At 41.8% G+C, this 15,618-nt stretch overlaps 1 protein-coding gene across 2 annotated transcripts in view; it reads right to left on the bottom strand.

Annotated features, from left to right (window-relative positions):
- LOC140491978 (histone-arginine methyltransferase CARM1-like) overlaps positions 1–15,618 on the bottom strand; it is a 103,222-nt gene that overhangs the window by 57,423 nt on the left and 30,181 nt on the right. For both annotated transcript variants that reach the window (XM_072590544.1, XM_072590553.1), the window contains 3 exons: positions 10,135–10,241; positions 8,060–8,164; positions 6,078–6,188 (listed from right to left, as the gene is read on the bottom strand). In XM_072590544.1, the coding sequence (XP_072446645.1) occupies positions 6,078–6,188; positions 8,060–8,164; positions 10,135–10,241 (323 nt within the window). The remainder of the gene's footprint in view (positions 1–6,077; positions 6,189–8,059; positions 8,165–10,134; positions 10,242–15,618) is intronic.

Below are 15,618 nucleotides of genomic sequence, written 5' to 3'. Positions count from 1 at the left end.
ATAGCCTTGAGTTTAGAAGACTGAGAGGGGATCTGATTGAAACGTATAGGATTATGAAAGGATTGGACACTCTGGCAGGAGGGAACATATTTCCGCTGATGGGGGAGTGCCGAACCAGAGGACACAACTTAAAAATACGGGGTAGACCATTTAGGACAGAGATGAGGAGAAACTACTTCACCCAGAGAGTGGTGGCTGTGTGGAATGCTCTGCCCCAGAGGGCAGTGGAGGCCCAGTCTCTGGATTCATTTAAGAAAGAATTGGATAGACCTCTTAAAGATAGTGGAGTCAAGGGTTATGGAGATAAGGCTGGAACAGGATACTGATTAGGAATGATCAGCCATGATCATATTGAATGGCAGTGCAGGCTCGAAGGGCTGAATGGCCTACTCCTGCATCTATTATCTATTGTCTAATAAGGAGGGATCTGATAAAAACCTATAAAATTTTAACAAGACTGAACAAGGCAAATACAGGATGGATATTCCCAATGACTAGGAGTCCTTAACCTGGGTCACAGTCTAAAGAGACAGGGTTAGACCATGTAGGACTGAGAGGAGGAGAAGTGTCTTCACACAGTAAGTAGCGAGCCTGTGGAACTCTTTGACACAGAGAGAATCTGAGGCAAAAATACTGAATGCTTTTAGGAAGGAGTTAGATATAATCCTCAGGGCTAAAAGGATCAATAGTTATGGGGAGAAAGAACAGAATACTGAGTTAGTATCTTAAAGTAAGGGAACACTTAGGAAGCAGCAATCATAATATGGTAGAGTTCAGTCTGCAGTTTGAAAGAGAGAAGGCAAAATCAGATATAATGGTGTTACAGTTAAATAAAGGGAATTATGAGGGCATGAGAGAGGAACTGTCAAAAATAGATTGGAAGCAGAGCCTAGCGGGGAAGACAGTAGAGCAAAAATGGCAGGAGTTTGTGGGTAAAATTGAGGACACTGTACAGAGGTTCATCCCCAAGAAAAGAAAGATTATCCGGGGAGGGATTAGACAGCCATGGCTGACAAAGGAAGTCAGGAAATGTATTAAAGAAAAAGAGAGATCCTATAAAGTGGCCAAGAGCACTGGGAAATCAGAAGATTGGGAAGGCTACAAAAACAAACAGAGGATAACAAAGAGAGAAATAAGGAAGGAGAGGATCAAATATGAAGGTAGGCTAGCCAGTAATATTAGAAATGATAGTAAAAGTTTCTTTCAATACATAAGAAACAAACGACAGGCAAAAGTAGACATTGGGCCACTTCAAACTGATGCTGGAAGGCTAGTGATGGGAGATAGCTGAAGAACTTAATAAGTACTTTGCATCAGTCTTCACAGTGGAAGACATGAATAATATCCCAACAATTAAAAGGAGTCAGGGGGCTGAGTTGAGTATGGTTGCCATTACAAAAGAGAAAGTGCTAGAAAAGCTAAAAGGTCTTAAAATTGATAAATCTCCTGGCCCTGATGGGCTACATCCTAGAGTTCGGAGGGAGGTGGCTGAGGACATAGCGGAGGTGTTGGTTGAGATCTTTCAAAAGTCACTGGAGTCAGGGAAAGTCCCGGATGATTGGAAGATCGCTGTTGTAACCCCCTTGTTCAAGAAAGGATCAAAACAAAAGATGGAAAATTATAGGCCAATTAGCCTAACCTCGGTTGTTGGTAAAATTCTACAATCCATCATTAAGGATGAGGTTTCTAAATTCTTGGAAGAGCAGGGTCGGATTAGAACAAGTCAACATGGATTTTGTAAGGGGAGGTCGTGCCTGACAAACCTGTTGGAATTCTTTGAAGAGGTGACAAGTAGGTTAGACCAGGGAAACCCAGTAGATGTGATCTATCTAGGCTTCCAAAGGCCTTTGATAAGGTGCCACACGGGAGGCTGCTGAGCAAGGTGAGGGCCCACGGTGTTTGAGGTGACCTACTGGTATGGATTGAGGATTGGCTCTCTGACAGAAGGCAGAGAGTTGGGATAAAAGGTTCTTTTCCGGAATGGCAGCCGGTGACAAGCGGTGTCCCGCAGGGTTCAGTGCTGGGGCCACAGCTGTTCACATTATATATTAATGATCTGGATGAAGGGACTGGGGGCATTCTGGTGCCGATGATACAAAGTTAGGTGGACAGGCAGGTAGTACTGAGGAAGTGGGGAGGCTGCAGAAAGATCTAGACAGTTTGGGAGAGTGGTCCAGGAAATGGCTGATGGAATTCAATTTGAGCAATGCGAGGTCTTGAACTTTTGAAAAAGAATACAAGCATGGACTACTTTCTAAACGGTGAGAAAATTCATAAAGCCAAAGTACAAAGGGATCTGGGAGTGCTAGTTGAGGATTCTCTAAAGGTAAACATGCAGGTTGAGTCCGTGATTAAGAAAGCGAACGCAATGTTGTCATTTATCTCAAGAGGGTTCGAATATAAAAACACCGTTGTGCTACTGAGACTTTATAAAGCTCTGGTTAGGCCCCATTTGGAGTACTGTGTCCAGTTTTGGTCCCCACACCTCAGGAAGTACATACTGGCACTGGAATGTGTCCAGCGGAAATTCATATGGATGATCCCTGGAATGGTAGGTCTGACATATGAGGAACAGCTGAGGATCCTGGGATTGTATTCATTGGAGTCTAGAAGATTAAGGGGAGATCTAATAGAAACTTACAAGATAATACATGGCTTGGAAAGGGTGGACGCTAGGAAATTGTTTCCGTTAGGCGAGGAGACTAGGACCCGTGGACACAGCCTTAGAATTAGAGGGGGTAAATTCAGAACAGAAATGCAGAGACATTTCTTCAGCCAGAGAGTGGTGGGCCTGTGGAATTCATTGCCGCAGAGTGCAGTGGAGGCCGGGACGCTAAATGTCTTCAAGGCAGAGATTGATAAATTCTTGATTTCACAAGGAATTAAGGGCTACAGGGAGAATGTGGCTAAGTGGAGTTGAAATGCCCATCAGCCATGATTGAATGGCGGAGTGGACTTGATGGGCCGAATGGCCTTACTTCCACTCCTATGTCTTATGGTCTTATGATTTGCCGTGTTCATATTGAATGGTTCAGCAGGCTACAAAGGCTGAGAGACTTACCCCTCTTCCTATTTTCCATGTTCCTATGTTGATTGTGCATAATCCATCTCCTCTTCGAGTGTAGCACATTGTTCAGCTCCTGTTTTTCCCACCAATCCTTCCATTCCAGTCTGTCTGGCCCAGCTCTGTTCTCACCCCATTGCTGTCTGCCCCAGATGATCTTTTTAGACTAGATTGTTCATTGTTACTTTAAACCATCATCCTGGAATCTTATTGTACAAAAGTCACTGTGCCCTAAATACATTGACACTTGTTGCATTTGGCCAAAAGCAAGACCTAACACATGTTGGATTGAACACAGGTTGCTGTAGAAAATTCTCCTGAAGACAATGTAAAGATGCTTGCCATTCACTACCCCTGACACTACAGGTAGATCTTCTGTAACATGATGGTTGTATTCTTGTGCAACCCTGTGTTATAGAAAAATTGTGCTTTAGAAAGAAGTGTTGCTGCTGTAATCACATTACATCCAACACAAGTTTGAAAACTTAGCTCTTTAGAAACAGTGTCCCAATTCGTCAGCTGCATTACAACAAATTCATGTTAACTTAAACGCATGTTATAGCAGAGTAACCTGTATTGTGATTCCAGTCTATATTCAAGTCCCTTTCATTGTAACTATTCTGTATGCACCTCTATGTAACTTCCCCGTGGGTATGTTTCTCAATATCCTTCTCACAAGTGGGTGGTCCACAGATTGCACCAAGCAATGTCATTACACACTTTATGTTCCTTAGCTCGAGCCAGTTTGATTCTGTGAAGCCTCTCGGAGACGACTTGGTCAACAAAATTTGTCAGTGACCTTATAGAGGCCCAATTATCAAAGCATTTTCCACATTAAATCCATGTGAATAAATTTACCTATGAATGATTTATTTTGGCTTTCCTAATACCTTTACAGCAATATGGCTATTATTATCTTTGCTTATTTTGAAAAACCATTCGTAACATAATTTGGAGATGCCGGTGTTGGGCTGGGGTGTACAAAGTTAAAAATCACACAACACCAGGTTATAGTCCAACAGGTTTATTTGGAAGCACACTAGCTTTTGGAACGATGCTCAGGTGATGAAGGAGCGTCGCTCCGAAAGCTAGTGTGCTTCCAATTAAACCTGTTGGACTATAACCTGGTGTTGTGTGATTTTTAAATTAGTAACATAGTTTGTTACAATAAAAAGACTCTGCTTCTGAATGCATACATTTTTAGTCTCTGTTTCTCTCTCTCTCTCTCTCTCTATTCAGAGTAATTAACAATGCTCAGTTCCAGTTATTGTGCATCTTGAGTTGGGAGCAGACATCAGAAAGGTGCTGATTCTACAGTGTTATCCTCTACAGTAAAACTACACAGAAACCTTTCAACAAAATACACTATAAAGTGTTTAAACGTTTAAGAAAATGGATTTAAATAGCGTATCATGCCATCCTGCAAATGTTTCATATCTATTCACATCCAATAAATTATGTTTTTGAGTTGTGTAATTAAGTGTAACATTAAAGTGCACATAGCAAGATCCCAGAGTTGACACATAAGATCACTGTGGTGTTTGAGGACATAACTGGCAGGATTCCTTGATCTTTTTCGTTAATTACTTTACATTTGCTTGATAGGCAGGTAAGGGATTTGTTCAACATCATTTCCAGGTGATCAGTTTTCAAGGTATTGTCATAGAGTCATACAGCATGGAAACAGACCCATTGGTCCAAACAGTCCAAGCCGACATAATCCCAAACTACACTAGTCCCACTGCCTGCTGCTGGTGCATATCCCTCCAAACATTTCCTATTCATGTACTTATCCAAATGTCTTTTAACATTGCAACTGTGCCCGCATCCACCACTTCCTCAGGAAGATCATTCCTCACCCAATCCACTCTCTGTGTAAAAGAATTGCCCCTCATTCCTTTCCCGGGCATGGGTCACAAGGCTTTAGCCTTTTGACTCAGAAGTAAAAGGGCTCCCAAAGGCTGCTTACAACAACTTACATAGAGAAAGGTTTTCTGCCAAAAAACCCAATAAATCTTTGTCAAGCAGTCCAACTAAGACACGGTGGGTGGCACGGTGGCACAGTGGTTAGCACTGCTGCCTCACAGCACCAGAGACCCGAGTTCAATTCCTGCCTCAGGCGACTAAGTGTGTGGAGTTTGCACATTCTCCCCGTGTCTGCGTGGGTTTCCTCCGGGTGCTCCGGTTTCCTCCCACAGTCCAAAAATGTGCAGGTTAGGTGAATTAACCATGCTAAATTGCCTGTAGTGTTAGGTGAAGGGGTAAATGTAGGGGAATGGGTCAGGGTGGGCGCGCTTCGGCGGGTCAGTGTGGATTTGTTGGGCCGAAGGGCCTGTTTCCACACTGTAAGTAATCTAAGTAAGACCTGTAGCTCAGGTTGAAGTTCTAAAACAGCAGCTAATGAACTTGAAAGACCCTATACAGACAACAAGCAAAACTGGTGTCATTTACAAAATACCGTGCAAGAACTGTAACAAACACTACATTGCATAAACAAGCAGACAACTAGCCACCAGGATACATGAATATCAACTGGCCACAAAAAGACATGACCCACTCTCACCAGTACCTTTACATACTGATGAGGAAGGACACCATTTCAACTGGGACAACACATCCATCCTAGGACAAGCCAAACAGAGACACACACAAGAATTCCTAGAAGCATGGCATTCCAACCGAACTCTATCAACAAACACATTGACTTGGATCCCATTTACCCACCCCTGAGAAAAAGAACAGGAAATGACACAACTGCAGGAAATGACATCACCACAGGAAAATACATCACCAACCCAAGGCAACCTAAAGACATAAATAAAAAGTGGGCCATACCACCAGTGCTTCACCAGAGGCTCATTGATAATGTTACCTAGTCTGGTGATGAAATGTCTGAAAACAAACCTTCCAGCTCAGTGAGCTAACTTACATCCAACTAAGACCATTAGAAAACAGTAGCTCAATCAGCAGGGTATGCATGGATGTTAATCTTGGCAGTGTATTTGTGCACTACCTCTGCATATTTTGACATTGAGCTGGCCTCCACTGCGTAGACTTTCCTAGCTCCTGCTTGAACTGCGAAGAACGAAAGGATTCCTGACCCACAACCCACATCAAGGACAACCTTTAAACAAAATAAAACACAGTGGTCAGAATCACAGTACCATTATCGTGTCAAACCTTAATCACATCAACAGCCTGTGCCTGGATTAGTTTGACTGAGTAGGCTTGACACAAGTTAATACAATTTAAGATTATGCCTTTTCCAGACAGTGGTAAGCTGGCAGAATTATTGCAGTATTGACAGCTGGACCGGGTGAGTGGGACATATATTTGTACATATAAATCTTTGCAACCCTGAGCTGTTCTAACAAGAATGGCAAGTATGACTGAAAATTGGATATTTCTGTACAGTCTAAGGCAAGTTAATATCCACCATAACATTGGAAAAATACCATCACCATGGGCGTCTGACAGTCAACACTACATTACACACTATAAATCTTGTTGTGCCTATCTCATCCTACTTCCCAACAGAGAAACGTGACAGATCAACATTTTCAATTCAATATTAAATCTGATGCATTCGAAAACTTTAACAACGCTCTTAGTTGGTGTAACACTTCAAATGTTTTTAAAAGTTATGAGAACACAAATTTTTGGTGTAATTGGTTGCTGTGTATGTATAATGTTTGCGCAGTTTGGATCTGAGAAATGAAATCCCTTAAATAGATTGACATGTGCCTGCACACACATGTACTTGTTCAGCTCAATGTCCTCTTGCAGTGCAGTTTTAGAGGCTGCATTAATAGTTTCTCTGTAGGCTTGCTGTTAACAAGAGGCTGGTAGTGGCAGATGGTGTCATCCAGATGGATAATTTGGAATGTTTTCAATTAAAAAAAATTAAAGACCGTGCTTTGATCAACAATTGACACCGGTGAGAGTAAATCAGCGTGATGGTTGTCTAAGTTTTCTGATAGGGAATACCTGATTCACAAACATATTAATCTCTTTTTTGTTCAATTATATCTAATTGATTTCATGGACCCATGCAACAGAAAAGAGTTTAATTATGCACGTGGGATACCAGAGGTTACTGTCAAGAGTGTGGTGCTGGAAAAGCACAGCAGGTCAGGCAGCATCTGAGGAGCAGGAGAGTCGACATTTCGGGCATAAGCCCTTCATTAGGAATGAGAGGTTACTATCAGGTTCAGAGGAGGGAATGATGCTGACAGTTTCACTGTGGCTACTACTGCAAACTCACAGCCATGACTAAACTGCCAAATCCAATCTTACAATGAAGACTTTAACATAAATATCACATTAATCAGGTGAATCAATTCATGTATTGCCAGAGCTGAACAATTACTTGCTGCACTGAAAACAACAAATGTTGGAGATCACATTGGGTCAGGCAGCATAAGAACTAGGAGCAGGAGTAGGCCGCCTGGCCCCTCAAGCCTGCTCCACCATTCAATAAGGTCATGGCTGATCACTTCATGGACTCAGCTCCACTTACCCACCATCTCACCATATCCCTTAATTCCTTCATTGTTCAAAAGCTTTCAAGACGTTTACTGAAATAGTGCAACTATTCTACTGGGCAGGGAGTTCCATCGATTAACAACCTCCTGGGTGAAAACGTTCCTTCTCCGTTCAGTCCTAAATCTGCTCCCCCTTATCTTGAGGCTGTGCCCTCTTGTCCTAGTTTCACCAGCCAGTGGAAACATCCTCTCTTTGTCTATCTTATCGATTCCCTTCATAATTTTACATGTTTCTATAAGATCCCCCTCATTCTTCTGAATTCCAATGAGCATCCATGGAGAGAGAATGAGCTAACATTTCGAGTCTAGATGACTCTTCATCAGAGCTGATAGCTTCATTCAAATTTAAAGCAAAATGTGGGACTAGCCAACTGTGGGATTAACTGCCACTGAGTAATTAGAAAATAAAGCCTTGCCCTCCCCTATCCCACTCTAACTCATGTGCACTCACCTTACCATTAAAATCATCATGATTCTGCAGCATTGCCCTTTGGTAAGTGGCTGTCTTTATATAGTCTTGCATCATGCTCTGTTGTTGTGATAAACAACCATAAAACTGAAAGAAAAAAAAATGCATGGCTTTGATCAATCTGATTTCCAATGTTCCAATGTTTCAGACCTTCTTCTGCTTGCTGGTATTGACAAAACTCCATTCTCCCTTTAATTCAACAAAGTTTCCATCCACTAAACATTACCTCATGCATTCAGACGTCAGGAATTGGTATCAAGTTGATAGTTCATCCCGAGAACAATATTAACATTTTCAACAAAGTGACAAACCATTGGACAAATATATGGATGATAATGAAAGAAGGTTGGTTAGATGGGCTTCAGATTGGTTTCACAGGTCGGCACAACATTGAGGGCCGAAGGACCTGTATTGTGCTGTAATGTATTATGTTCCATGTAAAACAAAGTTGTTCACGAATGTGAATGAGAGAAGTGGAGATGTATTAGTTCAGAATTGCCAGGGATCCCACAAAGAGCTAATTAACATGACGAGGATCACTTTCTGGTAAGCATCAATGTCCAGAATTAAATCTGAATTAACTGCAGAGAGGCCGATATCCTGTCACCAAGTCTCCATTTATTTACATGTGCACAGTACGCTGGTTGTGGTCAGCCAGCTCAGAGTCATTCCCCCTGAACTGAGGAGATTCTAAATCCCCTGTTTACAGTCAGCCAGGGCCCAGGTTAACAACCCCAATCAGGGATGTCACAGTGAAAGTGATCTACCTGGTTCCAACCACTACATAATCACAACCCTTCAAAGTTTACATTTTCTGCAAAGTTATAAACTGCTTAAATTCAGTCGTTTGGGCTTTGCCACATGAAGTTTTATAATTGCACTTTCCACGTTTCTCTGCACAATTCTTGAACCTGTTGTTACTTCATAAATTTGTGTCTATCTTTTCAGAGTCCACGTTTAACTCCCTATAAACTTGAGTGAATTAACCTTGTCCTTTGATGTGAATGGCTGAAGACACAAATGAGAGTGGCCATGCTGAATTGTTCCTCCTCAAACACAACGCCTACATTTCCTACTCATTTGACTTCACTCTTATCTATCCAACTGTAGACAGAGTATCTATCCAGCTTCTCCTTCCAGTCTCACACCAAGATCCATCTGTGGCTCTCTCATCTTGCTCATCAACATGTGATTGACAACATAATGTTCATATCAGTGAGGACAGCTTTTTTTAAACTATGGGAATTAACATTGGTGTTTGACAAGCTGAGGAATGATGAATCATAGTTCGCTCGATGCACCTGACCTTTACCCTTGATTTCAGAGGTACCTTTTCAATGCTTTGTAAAATTTTACATTCAGTTCATTCCATGTATTGACACACTTTGATATGAAAATTCAATTTGTTAGTCAGGATTTACCATACCTCCAACAAAAACTGAAATTGCCGGAGAAACTCAGCAAGCCTGGTAGTATCTGTGGAGGGAGAGTTCACAATTCAAGTCCAATAACCCTTCTTCAAATCTATCATATCTATCAACAAATACTGTGGACTCCAGTGCTTAGCAAGGAATGAGGAAAGAGTATGTTGATGCATTTTCAATTACATTTGAATCCTTTCTTTTGAGCAGGGTTTTAACATTTAGACATCCCCATACCTCTAGCACAACTTGGTTTCCAGAGACTTTTGGAAACAGTGGTTAATGCAGCTATTTCCAAGTCATAGAGTCATAGAGTTGTACAGCACAGAAACAGATTCTTCAGTCCAGCTCATCCATGCTGACCAGATATCCTAAATTAATCTAGTCCAATTTGCCAGTGTTAGGCCAATATGTATAAATTTCCTTTAATTTTTATTGAAAGGAGTTCTGTTTATAGATACCATTCGAATCATTCAATTGTTCTTATTTAAGATGCTGAACACACAATTAAAGTTTGACATATTTTCTGTATTTACTTGAAATTTGTGGCATTATCCAAATTGTGGGTAAAATTATTTAAACCATTGTAAGATTTGGGTGATAATGTGCCTTGGCTTCTTCTCACTGGTTCCTTACCTGGAAATACTGTACTGCAGATGCATCTTCTGTTCGTTGGCTAAATGCTGAACACACTTTCTTGGAGTCTTTAAACATTTTTAAGGAATTATAAAAGGTAAAGAACTCTGAAAAGAAAGAGATAGCGATTTTGTGAAAACTCAAATTACAAACCTTTCACAACACTCAGTGGTCATTATGACCACAGCTATCAACTCACAGCATATTTGACATACCCAGAGCCAGATCTGATAAAATTGCTTAGAAAATCAACTCTCACCAGTCTTAGAAATGTTCTCCCAACACCACTGAGTGCAAACAAAAAGCAGAAATTACTGGAGAAACTCAACAGGTCTGTGGAGAAAAAGCAGTGTTAACATTTCGGGTCGAGTGACCTAGCCTCAGACCTGGGATGAACTGAAAACTGGTAGTTCTGAAGACAAGTCACCGAACTTGAAACATTAACTCTGCTTTCTCTCCAAAGAACCGCCACTAAATTTCTCCAGAGACTTCTGTTTCTGTTTCAGATTCCCAGCATCTGCCGTTCTTTGCTTTACACCACCAACTGCGAAGTGACTGCTGCAATGGAATCAGCATTTTTATACAAGACTGACCAACTTTGCCATTTATACAGTGGTACAACAGGAAATGCTGACACAGTGAAGCCCCTTCAGAATTAACTAAAAACTGAATAAAAAACAAAGGAACTGTGGATGCTGTAAATCCAAAATTGCCAGAAAAGCTCAGCAGGTCTGGCAGCATCTGTGGAGAGAAATCAGAGTTAATGTTCGGTCTCAAGTGACTCTTTCTCAGAACTCGACTCGAAACATTAACACTGATTTCTCTCCATAGACGCTGCCAGACCTGCTGGGCTTTTCCAGCAATTCCTATTAAAGACTGATCTAAGTTAATACCTATTCTTAAAAAATGTACTACCCCTCTTCAGATTTTAGTAGATGATAAGCTACTTGGAACGCACAAGTGGATTGTTCAGACTCTGCAGCATTGGTGGACAAATCAACTTATTTCAGGAGTGTATGCACTGAAAAATACATCAAAACTAACAGTGGATTGTTGGGTTGGATAAAATGGTAAATACAGAAAAAAAAATCTAGAAATGTACAAATATACACAATTCTGTCTCAACGAGATCAAGAAAACTTGCATTCATAAGAACTAGGAGCAGGAGTAGGCTGTTCGGCCCCTCCAGCCTGCTCCGCCATTCAATAAGATCATGGCAGATCTTTTCATGGACTCAGCTCCACTTACCCACCCTCTCACCATATCCCTTAATCCCTTTGCTGTCAAAAAAAATCAATCTTAGCTGTAAAAACATTCAATGAGGAAGCCTCAACTATTTCACTGGGCATTGGAATTCCAGATTCACAAACCTCTGGGTGAAGAAGTTCCCTCTCAGTTCAGTCCTAAATTTGCTCCCGCTAATCTTGAGGCTGTGCCTTCTTGTCCTAGTTCCACCTGCCAGTGGAGACATCCTCTCTACTTCTATCTTATCTACTTCCTTTATAATTTTATGTTTCTATAAAATCCTCCCCCTCATCCTTCTAAATTCCAATGAATATAATCCCAGTTTATTCAATCTACTCACTCATGCTCAACGTTGCTTGGTCAGCTGCAATTTGCCTGTGAACTTTACTGTACTGAAGCGTTAACGTTACTTCAGTCATTTCACAATCATCCAATTAATACAACAAAACCTTAATCTCTCCTGGAGAAAATTATTCATTATCTACCATGAAGCCAGCTCGCTGACCACAAAATAGTTTTGTCTCAATTCACATCACCTTGGGCAAATTCAGTTCCATTGCCAATAATTTCTGTGACAATCATGAAGTAACAATCATCACTTGCCAAAACCCTAACAGTTTTCTGCACATAGCTTGTCCAGTAGGACTGGAAGAAATTTTCACTAGAATCATGAGTGTTTTAAGTGATTTAAAAATTAAATTGACAGGCAGGTTGTTAGTTCAGGAATCCTACAGTCGAAATGATGTCCTGAAGTCCTGGTACCAATCTCCTCATGGGACTGCCCCTGTAGTCAATTCCCAAAATGCTGAGTGCAGGTACAATTTGAAGCAAATGGCTCTTAATGGTGTCCAAGCAGCTGTAGCTTAACAACAGGAAGGGCGATGAACTCTCTTTCTCTGGTGTCACTCGAACCCTCAGTATATTTTTCTTCATACATTCACTGGCTATGGTGTCTCAGGGGCTAGCATTTATTGCTCATCCCTAACATTGCTGTGGGTATGGAGTCATATGGAGGCCAGATCAGGTAAGGATGGCAGATTTCCTTTCCTAAAGGATATTAGTGAACCAGACAGGTTTTTCCAACAATCAGCAATAGATACATGGTCATCATTAGACTCTTAATCCCAGATTTTTATTGAATTCAAATTCCACCATCTGCCCTGGCAGGATTCAAATGCCAGTCACTGGAATGTTACCTGTGTCTCTAGATTAACACCCCAGCAATAATACCGCTTGGCCAATCTCTTTTGTCCTTATATTTCCTTTGTCTTGGTTGCAATCCTGCCTGGTAACTGGCGATAACTTCCTGGTCTCCATGCAACAAGCACTGTAGGTAGTTAACAAATCCAAAAAAATGAACAATGTGGTTTCCTCAAACTTTGTAGAATTATAAAAGCAAACACAGACACTGTACTAGTGACTCAGAGTCCTGTCCTTCTGCTGACCAATTACAGACTGCACTAAATATAACAAAACCAACCAAGATCCTGTTAAGACCTCAGTGCTGGAGTGCAGTGTGATACAAGTAAGGATGGTGGCTCAGTGGTTAGCATTGTTGCCTCACAGCAGTGAGGGACCAGGGTTTGATTTCATCCTTGGGTGGAGCTTGCACATTTCCCCATGTCTGTGTGGGTTTACTCCGGGTGCTCCGGTTTCCTCCCACAGTCCAAAGATGTGGAGGTTAGGTGGGTTGGCCATGATAAGTTGCCCATAGTGTTTAGGGATGTGCAGGTTTGATGTGTTAGCCATGGGAAATGCAAGGTTACGGGGATAGGTCTGGGTGGGATGCTCTTCGGAGGGTCAGTATGGACTTGTTGGGCCAAATGGCCTGTTTTCACACTGTAGGGATCAATGACACTGGCTTTCTCTCTCCTTTCATATTGCCTGGGAATTACTGGTGTTTGAGGTACACAGTAGGCTGCTTCTGTCTACAACAGATGGTAAGAAACTCCAGCTGAACTGAAGAGACCTTCCACCTCATTTTTCTTTGTTGGACTGGGCAGGGGAACATTACATTCACACCTTTCATTCCTCTGATTGGAAGCTTAAAAAGTTAAAATCCAGCTTTCTTCCACAGGCTACTCAGAGACACTTTGCAGTTGAAAGACTTTTGTTGCCAACAGAAGTGAAAATAAAAACAAAAACCTTGCAGGAATCTAAGGCAGGATTTCTATTCCCATTGATGGTGAAGACCTTGGCCAAGCAATGGGTTTGAGTCAAACAGAAACATCCAGGCCACTTCAGGTAGAATACATTTTCATCCTTACTTTGACAAGATGACTCAGAAACAGCACAAACAGTAACTATAGAGAGATCTTCATAAATAGGAACAGGAGGAAGCCATTCAGACCTTGAGCCTGCTCCACCAATCAATGAGATCATAGCTGATCTGTGGTCTAACTCCATGCACCTGCCTTTGGCTCATATCATAGAGCCATAGAGATGTACAGCATGGAAACAGACTCTTTGGATCAACTGGTCCATGCCGACCAGATACCCCAACCCAATCTAGTCCCACCTGCCAGCACCTGGCCCATATCCCTCTAAACCCTTCCTATTCATATACCCATCCAGATGCTTTTTAAATGCTGTAATTATACCAGCTTCCACCACTTCCTCTGGCAGCTCATTCCATACAAATACCACCCTCCACGTGAACATGTTGCCCTTTAGGTCTCTTCTATATCTTTTCCCTCTCACCCTAAACCTATGCCCTCTAGTTCTGGACTCCCCGACCTCAGGGAAAAGACTTTGTCTATTTATCCTATCCATGCCCCTCATAATTTTGTAAACCTCTATAAGGTCGTCCCTCAGCCTCTGACACTCCAGGTAAAACAGCCCCAGCCTATTCAACCTCTCCCTACAGTTCAAATCCTCCAACCCTGGCAACATCCTTGCAAATCTTATCTGAACCCTTTCAAGTTTCACAACATCTTTCCGATAGGAAGGAGACCAGAAATACATGCAATATTCCAACAGTGGCTTAACCACTGTCCTGTACAGCCACAACATGACCTCCCAACTCCTGTACTCAATGCTCTGACCAATAAAGGAAAGCATACCAAACACCTTCTTCACTATCCTATCTACCTGTGACACTACTTTCAAGGAGCTATGAACAGCAGTCCAAGGTCTCTTTGTTCAGCAACAATCCCTAGGACCTTACCATTAAGTGTATAAGTCCTGCTAAGTTTTGCTTTTCCAAAATGCAGCGCCTCACATTTATCTGAATTAAACTCCATCTGCCACTTCTCAGCCCATTGGCCCATCTGATCAAGATCCCGTTGTAATCTAAGGTAACCCTCTTCGCTGTCCACTACACCTCCAATTTTGGAGTCATCTGCAAACTTACTAACTGTACCTCTTATGTTCGCATCCAAATCATTAATATAAATGCCAAAACGTAGAGGACCCACCACCGATCCTTGTGGCACTCCACTGGTCACAGGCCTCCATTCTGAAAAACAACCCTCCACCACCACCCTCTGTCTTCTACCTTTGAGCTAGTTTGTATCCAAATGGCTAGTTCTCCCTGTGTTCCATGAGATCTACCTTGCTAAGCATTCTCCCATGGGGAACCTTACCGAAATCCATATGGATCACATCTACTGCTCTGCCCTCATCAGTTCTCTATGTTACTTCTTCAAAAAACTCAGTCAAATTTGTGAGACATGATTTCCCATGCACAAAGCCATGTTGACTATCCCTAATCAGTCCTTGCCTTTCCAAATACATGTACATCCTGCCCCTCAGGATTCCCTCCAACAACTTGCCCACCGAGGTCAGACTCACTGGTCTATAGTTCCCTGGTTTGTCCTTACCACCCTTTTTAAACAGTGCCACCACATTAACCAACCTCCAGTCTTCCACCACCTCACCTGTGACTATCGATGATATAAATATCTCAGCAAGAGGTCCAGCAATCACTTCCCAGAGTTCTAGGGTACACTTGATCAAGTTCTGGAGATTTATCCATGTTTATGCATTTCAAGTTATCCAGCACTTCCTCCTCTGTAATATGGACATTTTTAAAGATGGCACCATCTATTTCCCTATAGTCTATATCTTTCATGTTTGTTTACACAGTAAATACTGATGTAAAATACTGCAACGAACCAGAATTGATCAGGGACCTTGAAGTGAAGGAGCCATTGGGAAGTAGTGACCATAATAAAATAAGCTTCAATCTGCAATTTGAGAGGGAGAGGGTACAATCGGAAGTGACAATATTTCTGTTGA

The sequence above is a fragment of the Chiloscyllium punctatum genome, chromosome 2, assembly GCF_047496795.1.
Source record: "Chiloscyllium punctatum isolate Juve2018m chromosome 2, sChiPun1.3, whole genome shotgun sequence".
Taxonomy (NCBI): Eukaryota; Metazoa; Chordata; class Chondrichthyes; order Orectolobiformes; family Hemiscylliidae; genus Chiloscyllium; species Chiloscyllium punctatum.
The sequence above is the reverse complement of the archived record's forward strand: the minus strand, read 5'-3'. Positions and strand labels throughout refer to the sequence as shown.